Genomic DNA, 16833 nt, shown 5'->3' on the forward strand with positions numbered 1-16833 from the left:
GAACCGCAGGAACTTCTAAGGATTTAACTTCTTCAATGATCTCTAGGACGGAGATTCCCCTAGTTGTTCTCAAAATGATGTTCAGCTTAGAGTTGAGCACAAAATGTAGTTTATGAATCACTCGACCAACGCAAGACTTGTAAGGTTGCCACACCCCTAAGCCTGGGGTGGCCAAACTACAGTCCGAGGGCCAACTACAGCCTGCTGCCTGTTTTTAAATGGCTTGAATATATTTCTAATAAATTGCACTGTATGTACAGAACACATCCTAGTTTAAAAAGTCTTAACCTCTTGGCACAGAAACCAATATCTAATATGTGTATAGGCACATCAATTAACAACTCTAATGTCTAACGTTGAACTGTTGTTATTTTCATAGAAAATTAATTTTCTATGGCACATAGGATTTTTTTGGTATGGTTTTTTTGTAAGCAATAGGCCAGTATCCCAAATGTACTCAGAACATTATGACAATAATATTGAGAGCGAGAGGAGCAGTAAAACATGCGTCTATACACTGCTAGTGAGAAAGCTAACTTGTCTACATCTAGGAATACGGCTGTTATAAATACATTAAACAGGTTGCACCGTATTGTATTCCGAGAAGATAATGACTTTACAAGAAGCTCGGACCACCCAACAATGCCCGGTGGTGAGGAAGAGGCCCTCCCTGAGAACACAAAGATATACATGGCTCAGAGCATTCTGTGGAAGGAAACTCTCTCTGCTCCTCTACGGGAGGATTCATGATCCCGGGACAATCGAGGACAACTGAGACCAATTCTTTGTGGTGTGGCTCGACCTCTCCACGACTATAGAAATGTAGAGCAAGTGTGACTCCGTACAGGTTAAAATCAAAGTAATGCTTCTCCGAATAGCAAAACCGCAGAATACTATGCAATGAAGTTGATCTTCAGTCATCACTTCTAAAATCATGAGGCAGTTGATATTTTGCGGCTCCGCCTTCAGCACAAATAGACACTCTGACATCAAGATCTCATGACCCTGACATGTCAGAGCTCTGCAACAGTGCCGTCCATTGTTCTTCTGAAGCGTACTGTGTGAGATATATCTGTGCATGCGTCTACAAACCTCTGTGTGATCTGTTAGCGCTGAGACACACACACACACACACACACACACACACACACACACAGGAAAAGAAACCATTAGCCGGAAAGCAGAACATGCATTACCTCTCAGCTCAGATCTCCCTCCGTAACTTCTAAAGTACCGACAGCAGAAGATGCTATCGGTACTGTGAAATTGTGAGATATATTTTAAAGACTTTTTTTGTTAAAATGACACAACGTGCCACCCACATCTCACTACTTCTTTTACTTCTCAGTCACGTAGGAACTACTTTGTGTGGTGAAACCCATGTTGATCCAGAGATAAGTAACTCTCCATTTGATTCACATGGCAAATAAATGAAGTTTGAATATACAGGTACTTAAAGGCAGATACATTCAGATTAATCACAATGAAATAAAGAACGGACACACAGTTAATAACCAAGCAATGCCTCTGTAAGCAGCTTAGCGTTAAGCTGTGAAACAATCAGAGGTAAACTCTGCATCATCCGCATTGTACAGAGCCAGAAGCATCTTCCTCAGGTCAGGCCGTTATGACCCTCACTCCTGACCACCATGGACCACAGTGGTGCATGTATTATTACCTGATGGAGCGCTGCCAAGTCACCGCAGGGTCACCACGTGTCACAAAGGAAGTTTCACGCATTCTATAGAAGTTACAGTATTTCTCAATATCCTCCAGCTTCTGCTGTTTATAATCCTCCTCTTTCCCCTCAAGGAAGACAAATTAGGCTGTGCTGATTTTATTTTCTTTAAGGAATTTTGTGTTTGCATTATTGTGTAAAAAAAAGACAAGAGAAGAAATGTAATATTTCTGTTTTGTTTTATATGCAGATCACATTATTTTAGATATCACTACAAGTTGACTTTCAACTCATAAAAGGAAGTAAGATAATCAGAAGTTGCATCTGTGTGCTGGGCTAAAGTCTGAGGTTTAGAGGCGGGACGTTTGCTTTTCACTTGACTATGCATACATGGAATATAAATCAATCAATATTTTAAGAAGAAAAGACAAGACATAGCTACTTGAGGGGCAGTATGTGATGCAGGAAATGCTTTTATCTTTCACAGGACCATGAGGTAAATACTTGCTGCTTACTTAGAATAACTAGTCAGCCAGCACACATAGTACAATCAGACAGATTTAAACACACACAAACACACTGCATGAGCCTTTTGCCTTCATCCTCTTGACTCGGTTGGTGCACAAAAACAGAAAACCTGTGGAGGGCTGCCAAAGCTGAACAGAGTTTCTCATCTGTTTTGGCCCGCTGAGCTTGGCAATCATTATCAGCCAATTATGATACAATCATCTGGGTAATCAGTAAAGACACATTTCCTGTTCCACGCATATCTGAATTTAAGCGATGTATAAGTTAGCTCTGTTGTTAGGTCCAAAACATCTGCATTGATGTTAAATGTGGGTGCCAGTGCTTCAAATGCCAACTTGATCACATGGAAAGCACTGCAGTTCGCTCTCTGTGTGCACGGCGGGTAGCATGCGCACACACACACACACACACACACGCTGACGTTTTGGCAGCTGCCAGCGTCCTTTCACCTACCGGTCCTCCCTCATGCAGCAGAGAGCCACGCACGGATCCTGAGAGCAAGATCAAACCTGAGCTGGCCCTCCCGCCTCCACACACACACACACACGCACACACGCGCACACACACGCACACACACAGGACAGTACCAACAACCCTCTGTTGTCAAAGCACAAGAGAAACAAAGAAGGCGGACTGCAAAACACACAAAGTCAGTTGTGTTTACCAACTGAAAGATTAGGCAACCTGAATAAAGAATGTTTGACACACAATTTAATAATTTATTCTATATTGGTGTGTTTTGGTTTATTTGCTGTTAATATTTACAAAACAAGCCTCGCTTTGATTGCATCCTGACTCCCCTGTGGTTTACGGCATCGTGTTGACCACAATATCCGCTGAGCATGAAACAACACTTCCTCTGACTCAAAAGTGCATGAAAATAATGGATTTTATGCCAATAACTAAGATATCAAACCTGCAGTTACTGATGTCTTTGGGCACTTGGAGGCAGCGGAGACAAGTTAGGAACACAAAACTCATCACTGTTAAAGTTAAACTTTAACAAACAGTTACCTATTTTAACATCCAGCAGTTACAGAGCAACATTAGCATTAGCGTTTCTGACCAAGCGGTAACTGCAAATCCAAGACTAACTATCTTTAAGCCTTGTCTAACTCCTGAGAAAACTATCTGGCTATTTAGCTGCAAGCATTAAAAGACTGTCATTAAAGAACCAGTTGAACTATGGAAACTGAAAGAGCCAGAAAAAAGGGAAACAACAATGTGCAAGAGAAATGAGAAAACAGAAATAAAATGTAATGCATGCAGAGAACCGTTCCAGCGCACTGTGGATAAGGCTGAGAGCAAACACTCAGTACAAGTTTTACCCCAGCTGTTGTCGTTTACCAGCCAAGACTACATACATTTGCGGCAGCGAAAGACACTTTTTCTATACCAAACACAAACAATACACACAGCTACCTAAACAAACTTGCAATCAAAAGGACAGAACAGCAGGAGGAGTTGTAGATCCTACAAAAGGCAGGTTGAAGGATGAAAGAGCAGCTAACGCGAGGCTGCACGCGAGGACATCGTCCTCAAAGTCTAGGAAGAAATACTGCAACAGCCCAAGCAATGCTTGTGTGTGAACTACGCTACGGCAGCACGAGGCTTGGCTACGAAAACAACTCAAGTGCAAACACATAAACACCAATTTCAATATTTCTTCCCCACTATTGCATAGTATTGTATACTTCACCAGTTTGCATGGTTCTGCATTACAAAGGTGAAGAGAGTTAAGTCATGATTTCCTCATTAAATTAAATAAATCTAAAGCAGTTGCACAAAGGGAGAATTAGCAAATGCATTGACACTCCGGGATATTAAAGTGCGGTTTATCATTTGACTAAGATGGATGAAAGGAACCTTTTACAGACAGGAACAAAGTGTTATTAGTGTCTTTCTTTGGTTGCTAAGACACAATGAGAACACGCTTACAATACAACAGGAAGACAAACCCATACATCAAGAGCCTTCACACTCTTTCCAGTCCTCGCTCGCCCTGCCATTGTTTCTTTATCACATCCTTGTCTCATCTACAACTGAGAATAACATGAATATGCAATAGTCATCTCTCACTGTCCATGCATGCCAACATACAGCTGACTCAGCATTTGTACCGGGAATAAAACTTAAAGACGACCATCGAGAATTCCTCCTCTCTAAATATCCATTTTCTCAAAAACAGTTTAGACTCTACACTGAAATACAAAGACCTAAAAAGATATTGCAGCTTTTTAGCAATCTGTAGATTTCCATGTTGTTGCCTTCAGCAGCAGAGTGCTGCTTGTTACATAACCTCCCTTCATCAGGGTTGGTATTTTGCTATCTCATCAACCAACTGGGCTTTTTTTTTTATTTATTATTGTTGTATTTTTGCAGGGAGCCTGTTGTCGGGTAGGAAAAAAAAACGACCACAGAACATCAAATACACTAAATAAAACGGCACAAAACAGAAGTTCACAAGTGTGGAGTGATAAATATATTAAACCAGTTTTACCCCATTCCAAACTACAACAAGTTTTCATGAGATTAGAGAGCCAGAAGCTTTGTTTATACTCTCACTTGTCACCGCAGCGAGAGCCTCCACAGATGGCATGCGAGCTCTGAGCATGCACAGAGGTGTTTAAACTCAATGTTTGTTGCACTATTCTCCAAAACGCCAGAGAGCGTACAAACAAAATTAACTGTGAAGAATCAAAAAGACAACGAGTGTGACCCATAGGCTGTAGGTGTAACCGGCAAAAAGCCATAAACCAACCTCCATCTTTTTGGGCTCACCAGCTTCAGCACAGTGCATATAAACTATGGTTAATGTTGATGGTTCAACAGGCTAAACTGTTCAGAGAGAGGCTCTGATTGGACCATCACTGTTCGGGGGAGGGGTTTAGCGAATGGTCAGTTTCATGAAGGAATGCATTAGAGGATTGTTTCTGTAAATTGAAACTTTTTTTCTCATTTCATTGTTAGTAGCCTACACAACAAACATCTGGTGTGATTGTACAATGCGATGGTCAATTCCTGCAATGCTTCCATCTTTGTGAACCGTACTCCATGAACTCTTGAGATGGGGAAGATGCTCATCAGCCTTTTTCCCAGGGTCAACTGCAGTAGAGAAAATGTTCTGGCCGACCTCGTCACCCAACATCTGTCTACTTCAACTCTCCCCGAATTCCACTCTTCCTTTGCCCTCTGCTCTGAGGATCTCAAGTGTTTACTCATGGGGGTAAACAGCACATTTTAAAGTCTCACGGCTAAAATCCAAATAACTGTACTAAGGTTTTCCACATTTCCGTCACCCGACGGACACTTCATTTTTCTCCTTACATGGACGCTGTCCCTTCGTCAGCTAAAGAAAACCTTTGGGTCTCAGTGTTTGCACTTTGTGTGCTCTCACAGGGGAATTGCGTTTCCTGTGTTGACGTGATCTAAAGTTGGAAAAATACAGCAGTGCTTTCCTTCTCCAATTTCAGACGACTGGGACGATTTCTTATCTTCCGCATGTAAAGGATCAAACCATGCCTTACGTCTTCCACCAAGGAAGTCTTGGGGTTTTTTACTGGCCTTAGAGGCTTATTGTATGCATTCCATAAAATGTGGTGTACCGAACACGATATGCATCTGGGAACAAGAAGGGTTGTTTTTGTGTCTCTGATTCAACCATGAAACATTGGACATGCGGTTGTTTTTACAGGAATCTCATTGGAGCCCGACTCGTGCAAAAAGAGAAAAGTCTCCAGAGTCAGCCAGGAATCATTTTGAATCCTTCAACATGTTCAAAAGAAATGTCAGGAAAGAGTAAATGACCTGGTTGTTTGTTTGACTTCATAATCTCATTACTGATATGAAATGCCTCAACAGTTGTGGCAAAAGTGTGTGACTGGAGGTCAGTGAAATGTAAAACTCATAGAGATATTACAGTCTGATTTGCTACATGACCTTCTTCCTACTTATTTACCATGAAAGTGTGTTCATTCACAACCATTAAAAATCAAGTCAAAATCATTTTCATACACGCTACGATAAGAAATAAATACATTATAGAATATATTACAGGAGCTTTACGTTCACCCTAGTGTCTAATCCAGTCAACCTGCTGGAGTGTCTCACCTTGCTTCCCTCCGATGATGTCCACTGACATGAAGGGGAATTCCGACCCAGAGACATGTTTAGATATCAACAAACTTAAGCTCCTGTATCACTTCGAATGCTCAGACATCCAAAACTGTAGATTAAACCCAGACGTTCACGCATACAAAAGGTCAGCGAAGAAGAGTCAAAAATCAGAGGCGGATCCTGGAAAGACCACAAGTCCACAATAGGAGTGAAAAGAGTCTTAACCAGAGTGTGTTAATCCTCTTTGCACAAAGCATGCACTGACACTGGATGTCCCTCTAATAACCCTGATTGGCAGCCTGACTAAATAAATGGCCGCTTATTTCAGGGCACAGCACGGGAACTGAGCCATTGAATAAAGAGAGTGTTAAATATTGTCAAACAGAAGCAAATATTGATGCACAAAGAGCACTGGTGCAACGCATGACTTTACCAGGACATCATGGAATGAACCGGAGGATCATGTGTGATTGAGAAAGAGGATGCAGAAAGGAAATAGAGACTACTAACAGCTTGACTTGATTGTTTAAAATTAAGAATTAAATTAAGAATACCCAACGAAAATTTGATCTTTTCATTTTTGTTGAAAAATCTCCAGTCAAATAATGCATTTCTTAGTCCAATAACCAAGGTCCCGCTGGGCTTTCCCTTTATCCGACATCAATGAGCAGTGACATCATTGTTTGCCAGCTCAGACATCGTTTCCTTATACTAAGCACATCAATGCCCAACCCAGCAACAAGCCTCAGGTTTCAACATTTTACTTGTCTATTCTTGTTCTCAAAATACTTTTGATCTCTCAAAAAAAGTCCCAGCTTTCTAAGCACTCGAAGCGTTATTAACACAACTCATGGAAACATTGTACCAAAATAATCTACAGAGCTTTAAACTGATGAATGTGCATTTCTTGAAGTCAGCCATTGGTAATGCTTATTAAAGAACAACGTCCAGAGACTTGTTTTGTCAAAGAAGCTAGCAGTGCTAAGAGCAACAGAGCTAACAGCGTTCGGTACTGTGCATGGCAGCGGCCATGAGCTAGCCACTGGGGGTACGCTCACATGCACAAGAAGCTCGGATTACAAAACACACAGAGGGAAAGCCACTTCATTCTCTGCTCAGGTAGACTCCTCGATATCTTTACACAGCAAATAGTTGCTTGCTGCAAATTATTGCTCTGACTAATGATCCTGTATAATGCACCTTTAAGGATACTGGTGCCTTTTAAGTGCTATCCAGCCCAATACAGCTGAGAACAGGGACTGAACTGTAGGAAAAATGCTTTATCAGTATAGCAATAAAATGAATGAACTGCTGTCTGAGTCTGGCATAGCCCCAGACAGCACGTGTGTAAAGCACGACTGGTCACACTATTGCATAAGATGAGCAAACACAGACAAGATCAGTTTGACAGTGAGGTACTTTGGGACGGCATAAAACAGGTCTGATCCTAAAGGGCTGCTCAAACAATTTAGTGTTGTACTTCTTTGTAGTTGGGGCGCGCGCGTAAGAACCAGGTTTTTGAAAGAAATGGTCAAAATCAAAAAAGGAGCAGAGGCCGAGATATCCTGAATTTTAGCCCCTAATATGAGTCATGCCCTAAATACTCTGGATCCTACACTTCACACAATGCAAATGATTAGAGCCCCCAGCGATCGATAAGAGCTCACATCATTTAAAATCCACACCTCCAGTTTGCAACACAAGCTTTTTGTTAAAGTAAAATATCAGCCGAAAACCACGACAAAGCTGCGTAAAGTCAACGGGAGCTTGTTTTTGTCATTTATTGGATTATTTATTAGGGATAGTGAATAAAACATTCCTGTAAATGTGCGAGAGTTAGCCAAGAGGCTATTTTTCATCTAGTCCCAGCTGCAGATCACTAATAACGACCCCTTTCACATTGTTTTCACGTTCTCATTTCATACATTGTTATGAAAATATCGAGTAAATCCGCTTAAAAAAAAAAACAAAAAAAACTTTGCCTCTGTTCTTGGGTGGCATGGGCTGTGCATGACGCAATGCACTTTCCATCTCACCCCACCACTGAGGAGGGGTGAGATGCTCCCTCTGTGTACTGAAGGTAATCCAGCCGACCGTCAAGTGACTACTGTGCTACACAAACATCTGCAGGACTGAACGAGTAAAGCTGGTGGGAAGAAAAGGAATAATCACTGCCGTTACCATGATGTTCTCTGATCTATGGCAAAAGGACCTGCCCACTTCAACTTATTATTACTTATTATACCGTGGTGGGGATGCTGGTTTGTTTTTTGGCTGAAGGTGTAACATTTAAGGCTTAACAAAATCGGATTCTCTTTTATTGTTCCTGCAACAAATATAAATGTAAGAATACCAAATAGGAAATGGTGCGATTAAGCACAACAGACTGGCAGTTCCCATACTCCGCTATCACAACACGAGAGGTAGCGATGATAATGTATGGGAACATTGGATTTATAATTATGGGGGGATATAAAAGCAGCAGGACATATATAGACAAGGAATACAATGATTAACACACCGACAGATTATTACAGTATTATCTCAAATCTACAATGATTTATAACAGTCCTCCATGCAACTAAAGCAGAAAATGAAGCCTCGAGTCATGTTCAAACATGTGCCTCACATGAGGATGAAAACAGTGCTTTTATACCATAAATCCTATTTAATTACTTAGATTAAATCCCGATCGAAAAACATGTTTTGAATTGATTAGAGCTGCCAAATACTCTCTGGTTCCAGCTTTTCAAAAATGAGGATTGTTTTTGTCATCTGTTATAGTAAATTGAATATATTTTGGGTTTAGTGTTGGAGCGATGCCTGAATTTATATTGTGATGATATGAACATGTTGAAGAACAGAGTATTTAAACTATGAAATACATATTGTACTATTGTACATATTGAAACTGTTCTTGTGTCTGGTGGTTTTGTCCGACAGTGTTCTGCAGCGGGGCGGGGGAATCCAAACCACCCAGTGATGGATGTTCACAGAGCAGACTGGATAATTGCAGAGTGGAACTGAGCAGCTCTTGAGGCAGGTTGAAGGAAGTAAATCCTCTGCTGGGGCTTTGGGTGTTCATGTTGGAATTCCACTTTAGATCCTGAGAGACGGTGGATCCCGTGAACTTGAAGAATGCTCACGGCGCAGACACGCCTTTGTTCAGAATGTTGATTGTGGGGCATGAATCAGCAGATTCATCAAGAATGAAAACGATCGTAAGGTGTAGCCAGACTAGAAAATGTCAGAAAATAATGGAAATATCTGCCACAATGCTCAGCAAGTCTTCAAGTTGCTTGTTTTGTCCGACGATATTAAATTCACAACGATATAAAACAGAGAAAAGTAACAACAATAAATAATCACAATTGAGAAGCTGGAACCAATGAACGTTTGGCCCTTTTGCTGGAATAAAATGTCATAATGCAGAGCAATCTCTAACTTGCAATGCACTATGCTTCCTATTTCAATCTATTGCTGCTATCTTATCCTGTGGATGGATGAAAGGATTATGCGTGGGATAATCTCATCTCGACTGTATATAATGTTCTCCGTCACAGCCCACCACGCTGGAATGATTCACACGTCTTGGATGGACAAAGATGCAGCACACACACACACTGAGTGAGGATAAGCACCAAATAAACACTGAAAAACTCCATGAAGCACCACCGCAGGACGTGTCTCACTCCTTGAAGCACTGGCCGAGGCTAAGTCTGGAAAGGAGACGTCATGAGAGTTCTCAGAAGACTTTCCTTCTTTAACATAGGGCAAAGGTCGGGTTTCCCCGATTATCCCTGTACTAATTCCACTTCAAGGCGGCTCTTCACCAGAAGGTCAGCTTACCTACTTTGTGTTTTGGCCAGTGACGTGATGATTTAGTGCAGTAAAACGGGTCAAATTACATTTCGTCTTCTGTGGCCAAGTACAGAGAGCAGTGGTTTTAAATGGATTTCAAACTGACATTTCAAAAAAGGGCTCAGGAGGAGAAAAGGGGGACAAGGTTCATCCAATAGAAGCTGCTCTGGCTTTTGAAGTCTGTTTAACTTTTGGTTTGATTTCAGCACAACCATGGGGGGAAAACACACTGTTCTAATATAAGAGGCCGGTATTAGTCTGTGCCTCACTTCTATTTAGCTAATGGTCTGTCAAACTGTTACTCAGCCAAACTAAATTAGTCAAGACCCAGTGTAATGGGGGGGGGGGGGGTTATGTGCCTGCTGGAGAGTCTGAAGCACTTACAAATACTGATTTTAACAGTCGTAGTGAGGAGAAACAAATGGATTATTTTTGTGAGTCCTGTCTGTGCAATTCCAACTTCCATGACAAAAAGAGTTATTACGATATTTTGGGGCATGTGTCACGCCAAAATGTACAGATTAGCTCGCTGCAATGCTTTGGAACATTGAATCCCCCAAAACACACACGAGGAAAAGTGTGAAGTAATACATAACGTTGCACAATCTTCTGTATTCTCCCACTGCATGCATTAGACTTCATAATAGATGACAGACTGCCACACGTGTTTGTAGGTTAGGTAATTTCTCAAACACACCCTTGCAGGCATCAGGCTGCATCATGCTCATCTGAGCCAGTCCAACCAGTCTGTAAAGTGTTTTAAAATAAAAGGCTGAGTGAATCTTTGTCTTCCTCATTTTCGCCATCTGTTTCCTAAATGAACTCCACAACAACAGCACGCCCCTTTTATAAGATCAGTGTGTGTCTACTTGCCCCAGTATGAGCCTCTCATGTACCCTTACATTCCTTGTGAAGGTATTTCATTAAAGAATACTTTTAGAGATGCTGCCGTTTCTGGTGCTGTTGAATTCTGCTGTCTTACACCAAGTGGTGTGTCTTATATTTAGTCTACCCTAGTTGATATAAATGGGGTGGACAAAATATTAGAAATACCTTTTCAATAACATGCAATACAATTCAACAGCACCACAAACTGCAGCCTCTAAAAGTACCTGTAAAACTAATTACTACCTTTATTAATACAACATTCTGTGCAGGACTGTTGTATTAGACAACTGATATTGTTTTTGTTCATGTTGTACAAATTGAGCACAGTATTTCTGGCTACCATTTTGTTTTAGATAAGGAAAAAAAAAAAAAAAGAGGAAACTTCAGAAAATCTTTCCTTCGTGAAGCAGATTGTTTTTTCAATAAGTTTGCAGCAATACCTTCAGTAATGGTAAAACATGAGAGGCACAAATTGAGGCTGTAAAATTAGGGAATCATGTATTAGCAGCACCATTAAGACAAACATCTACTACAGCTGACTCGTCTCACTGCAAGCAGAGCAGCAGTTCACATGCATATGTGCTGAGAGACTCAAGAGCACATTAATAATAATAATAATAATAATAATAATAGAGGCATGAAGTCTTAAGAAGCTCACAGCATGAATTATTCCTGGGACTGTGAGCTGCACTGACTTCGTGACGTGTGCAAACCCCAAACCAAACACGAGCTCAGACTTTGAGCTGATGCAGGTGCTTGTTTACCAATACTTTGACAGCAGGAGATTAATTAATTCAAGTTTATTACCGACCACGGAGGCGTTTAAAAAGGATTACTGGCACGCCTCAAATTCAAAATAAAACCCATGCAGTTTGAGTTTTCACCTCACATTTGCAGTAATGCGTGTGTGTGTGTGTGCGCGCGTGTGTGTGTGTGTGTGCGTGTTTACCTTTTCGTCTTCGTCTTCACTCTCCTCGTCCCTCGGTGTCTCCTTGTCTTCCTCCGCCTCGTTGACACTCTCGCAGTCCGAGTTGTGAGCATCATCTCCGGGAACTTTGACGTCCAGCTCCGGCGTCATTTCTTCTCCCTCTGACAGTGTGTTTGAACCGGACGACGACTCGCTTCCACTCGACAAATACTGTTTATGCTCCATTTCTTAAATATATATAAACTACTATCGCCAATTTCAAATCAATAACAAGCGCATTTAAAGATGCGACGTCACAGCAAAGCCTATCTGTTAATTAAACTGTCAACGCACCTGTCCGGTGAGTTCATTTTCGCTATGAGTCGCGAGCCCCCATAACAGGATACCACTTCTTTTTCTTTCTTTTTTTCTATCGATATTAAAATACCCTGTTTGATATCGATGCACGCGCTGCGCAAGAGGTCTCCTCTTCAGTTAAAAAGTTGCCTCTGTTTGATATTTTGTAGCGCTTCGACTGTCACTGCCTTCATAACACGCGAGCGGTGTGTCCGCGAGACCCTAAATTGAGCCCCGCCCACAACGTGCGAGGGCCGGCCAATCAGATCACCGCAGCTTCCAAACGAACCAAACAGAGGCAGATGAAATACACATGGGAGAAGTTTTGCCTTCAGGGCTTTTATAATTTATTTGTTGTTGTTTAGGTTTAGAGAACACGGCTGTTTGGTTAAGGACAGATCGCGGTTTTGGATTCAAATAAACCCTTTCAGGCAGGTAAAGTTAGTTATATTATGATTGATTGTTTTTTAATGTATATTATTATATTTGCTGGCTGTATGCTTTGTTCTATGTATTCATTTTTGTAGTTTTTGGTGTATTGAGAACATGCTGCATGGTGATTCTGCACTTTAAATCAAATTGATTGATTGTTGAAGTTTGACATATACCCAAAATAGAGTGGTATTTTTGCTAGTGTTATCCTTGAACCCCTTTTCATTCCAGTCCCGGTCTCCTCTGAAAGGGGACTCTTGCAGTTCTCATCTCTGATCTTACCAATACTGGTTTAACAGTCGTACCGTGGAGAAACAGAGGAATGATTCGAGTGGGTTCTGTTCTAACTTCCACGACAAAGCAATTATTTAGTTTTTTGGATTCATGACGAGGGGCTTGTATCACGCAAAAGAGTACAGATTAGCCACCTATAGTTGGAATTCTTTGGGACATTGAATCCCCCAAAAGATATGAAGGAAAAGGGTGTGAAAAGGGTGTGGAGTGAAACATAATGTTGCACAATCTTCTGTATTCTCCCATTGCAAATATAAAAAAAAAGGATGACAGAGAGCCACACCTACAGCCTGAAGTCATGTTGCATGATGTTATGATTAGAATCAGGATTCAGCTTTCTGAAACCAGGATGTGATGTTTACAAGTTTGACATTCATTCATTCATTCTCCAAACCGCTTATCCTGTTCAGGGTCGCGGGGCGCTGGAGCCGATCCCAGCTGACATTGGGCGAAGGCAGGGTACACCCTGGACAGGTCACCAGTTCATCGCAGGGCACATAGAGAGTCAGACAAACATTCACGCCTACGGGCAATTTCGAGTCTGCATGTCTTTGGACTGTGGGAGGAAGCCGGAGAACCCGGAGGGAACCCACGCTGCAACGGGGAGAACATGCAAACTCCACACAGGACCACCACCCGGGATCGGGGATCGAACCCGAGCCCCTCTTGCTGTGAGGTGATAGTGCTAGCCACTACACCACCGTGCAGCCAAAGTTTGACATGCCCAAAATAAGGTGGTACTTTCCAGGAACCCCTTTTCATGACGGTCCTGATGCTGGTCTCTCCTGAAAGGAGACTCTTGCAGTTTCAGCTAAATGTCAGTATTAGTGGAAGTGATAATGAAACAACTTTACAGAAGTGCAAACAAGCTGAAAATGTAAAGCTTTCTCTCATTTTCTTTTATGATTTTCTTTTGATTCTGGGATTTAAAAATGGTTATCGCCATTTGTTCAAAGGTTATTTATCTATTTATTGGTTTATTTAACAGGGACAATGCATCTCTATTAAGAAAACTACAGATTATCAAGATGGTTAGTCCATTAGTAGTGCAGCAATGAATACAGCATTTAGATTGATTTTGTATTTTTTCATGTAGCCTACACATTTATCTCATTTTCTGGTCATTCTGTCTCTGAAACCAAATCTACACTCTTGTTCAAGAGCATACAGCACAGTTTATAATCCAAGATTTTACACACACACATTTAAAACATGTACTGCATAATTGACCCAATACACACCAAAAAACTGCATTTATCGAGAACCAGTTGACAGTCCACTACACACACTGTCCTCTGGTCTCGCTGTTCAGCCTGGACTCCTCACGCAGTGAGACTACAACAAGCTTCCTGCCTTCATAATCCTTATCTACCATATTATGTCACGCTACACTGGGCTTCATAGTGTAAACAGACTACTGAGGTGTTGAGCCATTATACTCAGACAGTTTTATTTGATCTAGTGTTGACGATCTGATGTGTCAACAGCTGAAGAGTGTTGGCATTCACGAGGAGCATGTGCAAAATGCAAGCTTGCATGTTTGCTCGCCATTCTCTAACCCGCGCCTCAACGCTGCCGTCAGAATGTCAGCGTGCTGGACTAAGATGCTGAACATCAAACCCACTGAACATCAGTGGGCCTTTGCTCGTTTTAGAGGCGTTAAAACAGCTGAAAACAGTCATTGGTCTTTGATTCAGGCCTGAATATTCATTTTTATACGATACATTTGAGGCCATCCAGCTGCTGAATGACATTCTATAACAGCTGTGTTGTGTAGTTAGTCGTGACAGTTGAGGTGCAGACAGCAGCACACATTTAAACAGCAGCGTGTGTCGTCATTATTATCTAAACCAGTTCACCGACTGGTCCAAGCTGCTGGAATCACTTCCCTCCCAGTGGATGTTCTTGTGCTCCTCTCACCCCGGACTCGTTTTTCTCTTGGGTGCAAAAAGTCCAGTTTTCAAATCAAAACACGTTTTCATTCTCGGCCGAAATGACACCAAAGAAAAAAAGAAGAAAGACAAACAGGATGAAACTAAAGACAAATAAAAACTGAGACTTAACAGCATAATAATAACTTTGACGATCCCTTTGACTTTTCATCTAGCGCCATCATCAGGTCAAAATATCTCAGAAAATTCCCATCAGCCCCAGCTGTACCTTGTGTCTAGTACTAATAATCAGATGTTATCATCATGCCAAACATGATACCAGCAAAACCTGACTCCACTTATTGCTCAAGTTACACGAACGAACTACCTAACAAACACAAATGATCATTCTGTTTCTCAGCATTTGTTTTTTAGACAAACATTGACATTTTTGTTTACTGCAGCTCACAAAGTAGTTTTAAGACAAACACACGTTCAGACATGACCTGCTGCTGGTGGAATGATGAGTCCCACTATCAGGCCTACTCAAGGAACTTTACTTGAATAGTTCCATTTCATACTAACGTTCTTTCATCCCCTTCCTGTCCAGTGAGAACCACATACATCCAGATGTGTTGATGCTGAATGTTTGGGATGAAGTGTTTTCTTTATGTGTTGAGAAAACTACTTCTTCAGATAAATGAACCATTTCACAAGAACGACATTGGATCAGCTGGAAAAGTCCATCGTAACTAAACTGTTAATCCAAAAACATCATATATAATAGTAAGACTGACAGAGTGAGTATTTTCACTTTTGATACTTTCAGTACACTGCCGATAATACTTAAGTACTTTTAATTAAGTATGGTTTTGAATGCAGGACTTGTATTTGTTGTGGAGTATTTTCACAGTTTTACTTATCCTGTTTGATTCCACGTACAAAGTCTGAGTTCTTCTTCTGGTGAAAATGACATCACATCACATCACCATGCAGCATGTGTCTCTCTCATGTTATATTTATTTATTTTTTTTATATATATATATATATATACATACACACACACACACACACACATACTGGTTAGTTCACAGATTCTCCACAGGAAGGTGCTGTTCCCTGAAGTTACCGGTCGACTCTTAATGTGATCTGGATGTTGCTGCTCAGCTGTTAATGTTGTAGTTTTAACACTCTTGTTTTGTGCAGAATCCTGGTAAAACAACATGGCTGCTAACCTTGAACCCTTTTCATTACAGTCTAGATCCTGGTGTCTTCTGAAAGGGGACTTTTTGCAGTTTGCTATAAAAATTTTGGTCATTTGAATTACCTTGGAAAACTAACTTAATCACATTTAATAACTTTCAGTGAACATCTCTTTTCAGGTTAATACAATCTAGATTCATTGTGTTATTGTGCAGATGCATTTCATGAATCATGTGTGAGATGTGTGACAGCAAACAGAAGCAATGATGAACACCCGTTTACTGTAGACAGGATTACTAAATCCTGTGCTCTCTGGTAGCTAAAACCAAGACTAAAGGATTGTGATCAAAGCAAAACACCATGAGAGCAACTCACACAAGCTTTCAACCCTCGTAGCCCACAAGTGAGTTCCAGCACCTCGCTGATCTCAGGGATGATAAGCGAGGTGGGGAAATTTACGTGAGAGAAAAACATGAGCTGACAGGCATCTGCTTTGTTCAACAGAAATTAATTTCCTGTGGCAAAGGATCTTTAAGATGTTCTGCTCTTATTTTAATCACTGCTTTTGATTTGAAACATGAAATCCTTAACTACATCTCCAGCTAATCTTTTCTGAAAATCTTCTTAACGTCTAACTTGTTAACCTTTTTTTAACTTGGGCACACCTCGAGTTAAAAGCATGGGCATCAACACACAAC

The 16833-nt window shown here is 41.1% G+C and overlaps 1 protein-coding gene across 4 annotated transcripts in view; it reads right to left on the reverse strand.

Annotated features, from left to right (window-relative positions):
* The window catches only part of mast4 (microtubule associated serine/threonine kinase family member 4), a 78166-nt gene extending 65638 nt beyond the window's left edge, over window positions 1-12528 (reverse strand). For all 4 annotated transcript variants that reach the window (XM_031860315.1, XM_031860314.1, XM_031860316.1 and 1 more), the window contains exon 1: window positions 12021-12528. In XM_031860315.1, the coding sequence (XP_031716175.1) occupies window positions 12021-12224 (204 nt within the window). In that variant the 5' untranslated portion in view covers window positions 12225-12528. The remainder of the gene's footprint in view (window positions 1-12020) is intronic.
* Between the last annotated feature and the right edge of the window lie 4305 nt (window positions 12529-16833).

Source organism: Anarrhichthys ocellatus, unplaced genomic scaffold, assembly GCF_004355925.1.
Source record: "Anarrhichthys ocellatus isolate YVR2014 unplaced genomic scaffold, GSC_Weel_1.0 scaffold23, whole genome shotgun sequence".
In the NCBI taxonomy this organism is placed as follows: domain Eukaryota; kingdom Metazoa; phylum Chordata; class Actinopteri; order Perciformes; family Anarhichadidae; genus Anarrhichthys; species Anarrhichthys ocellatus.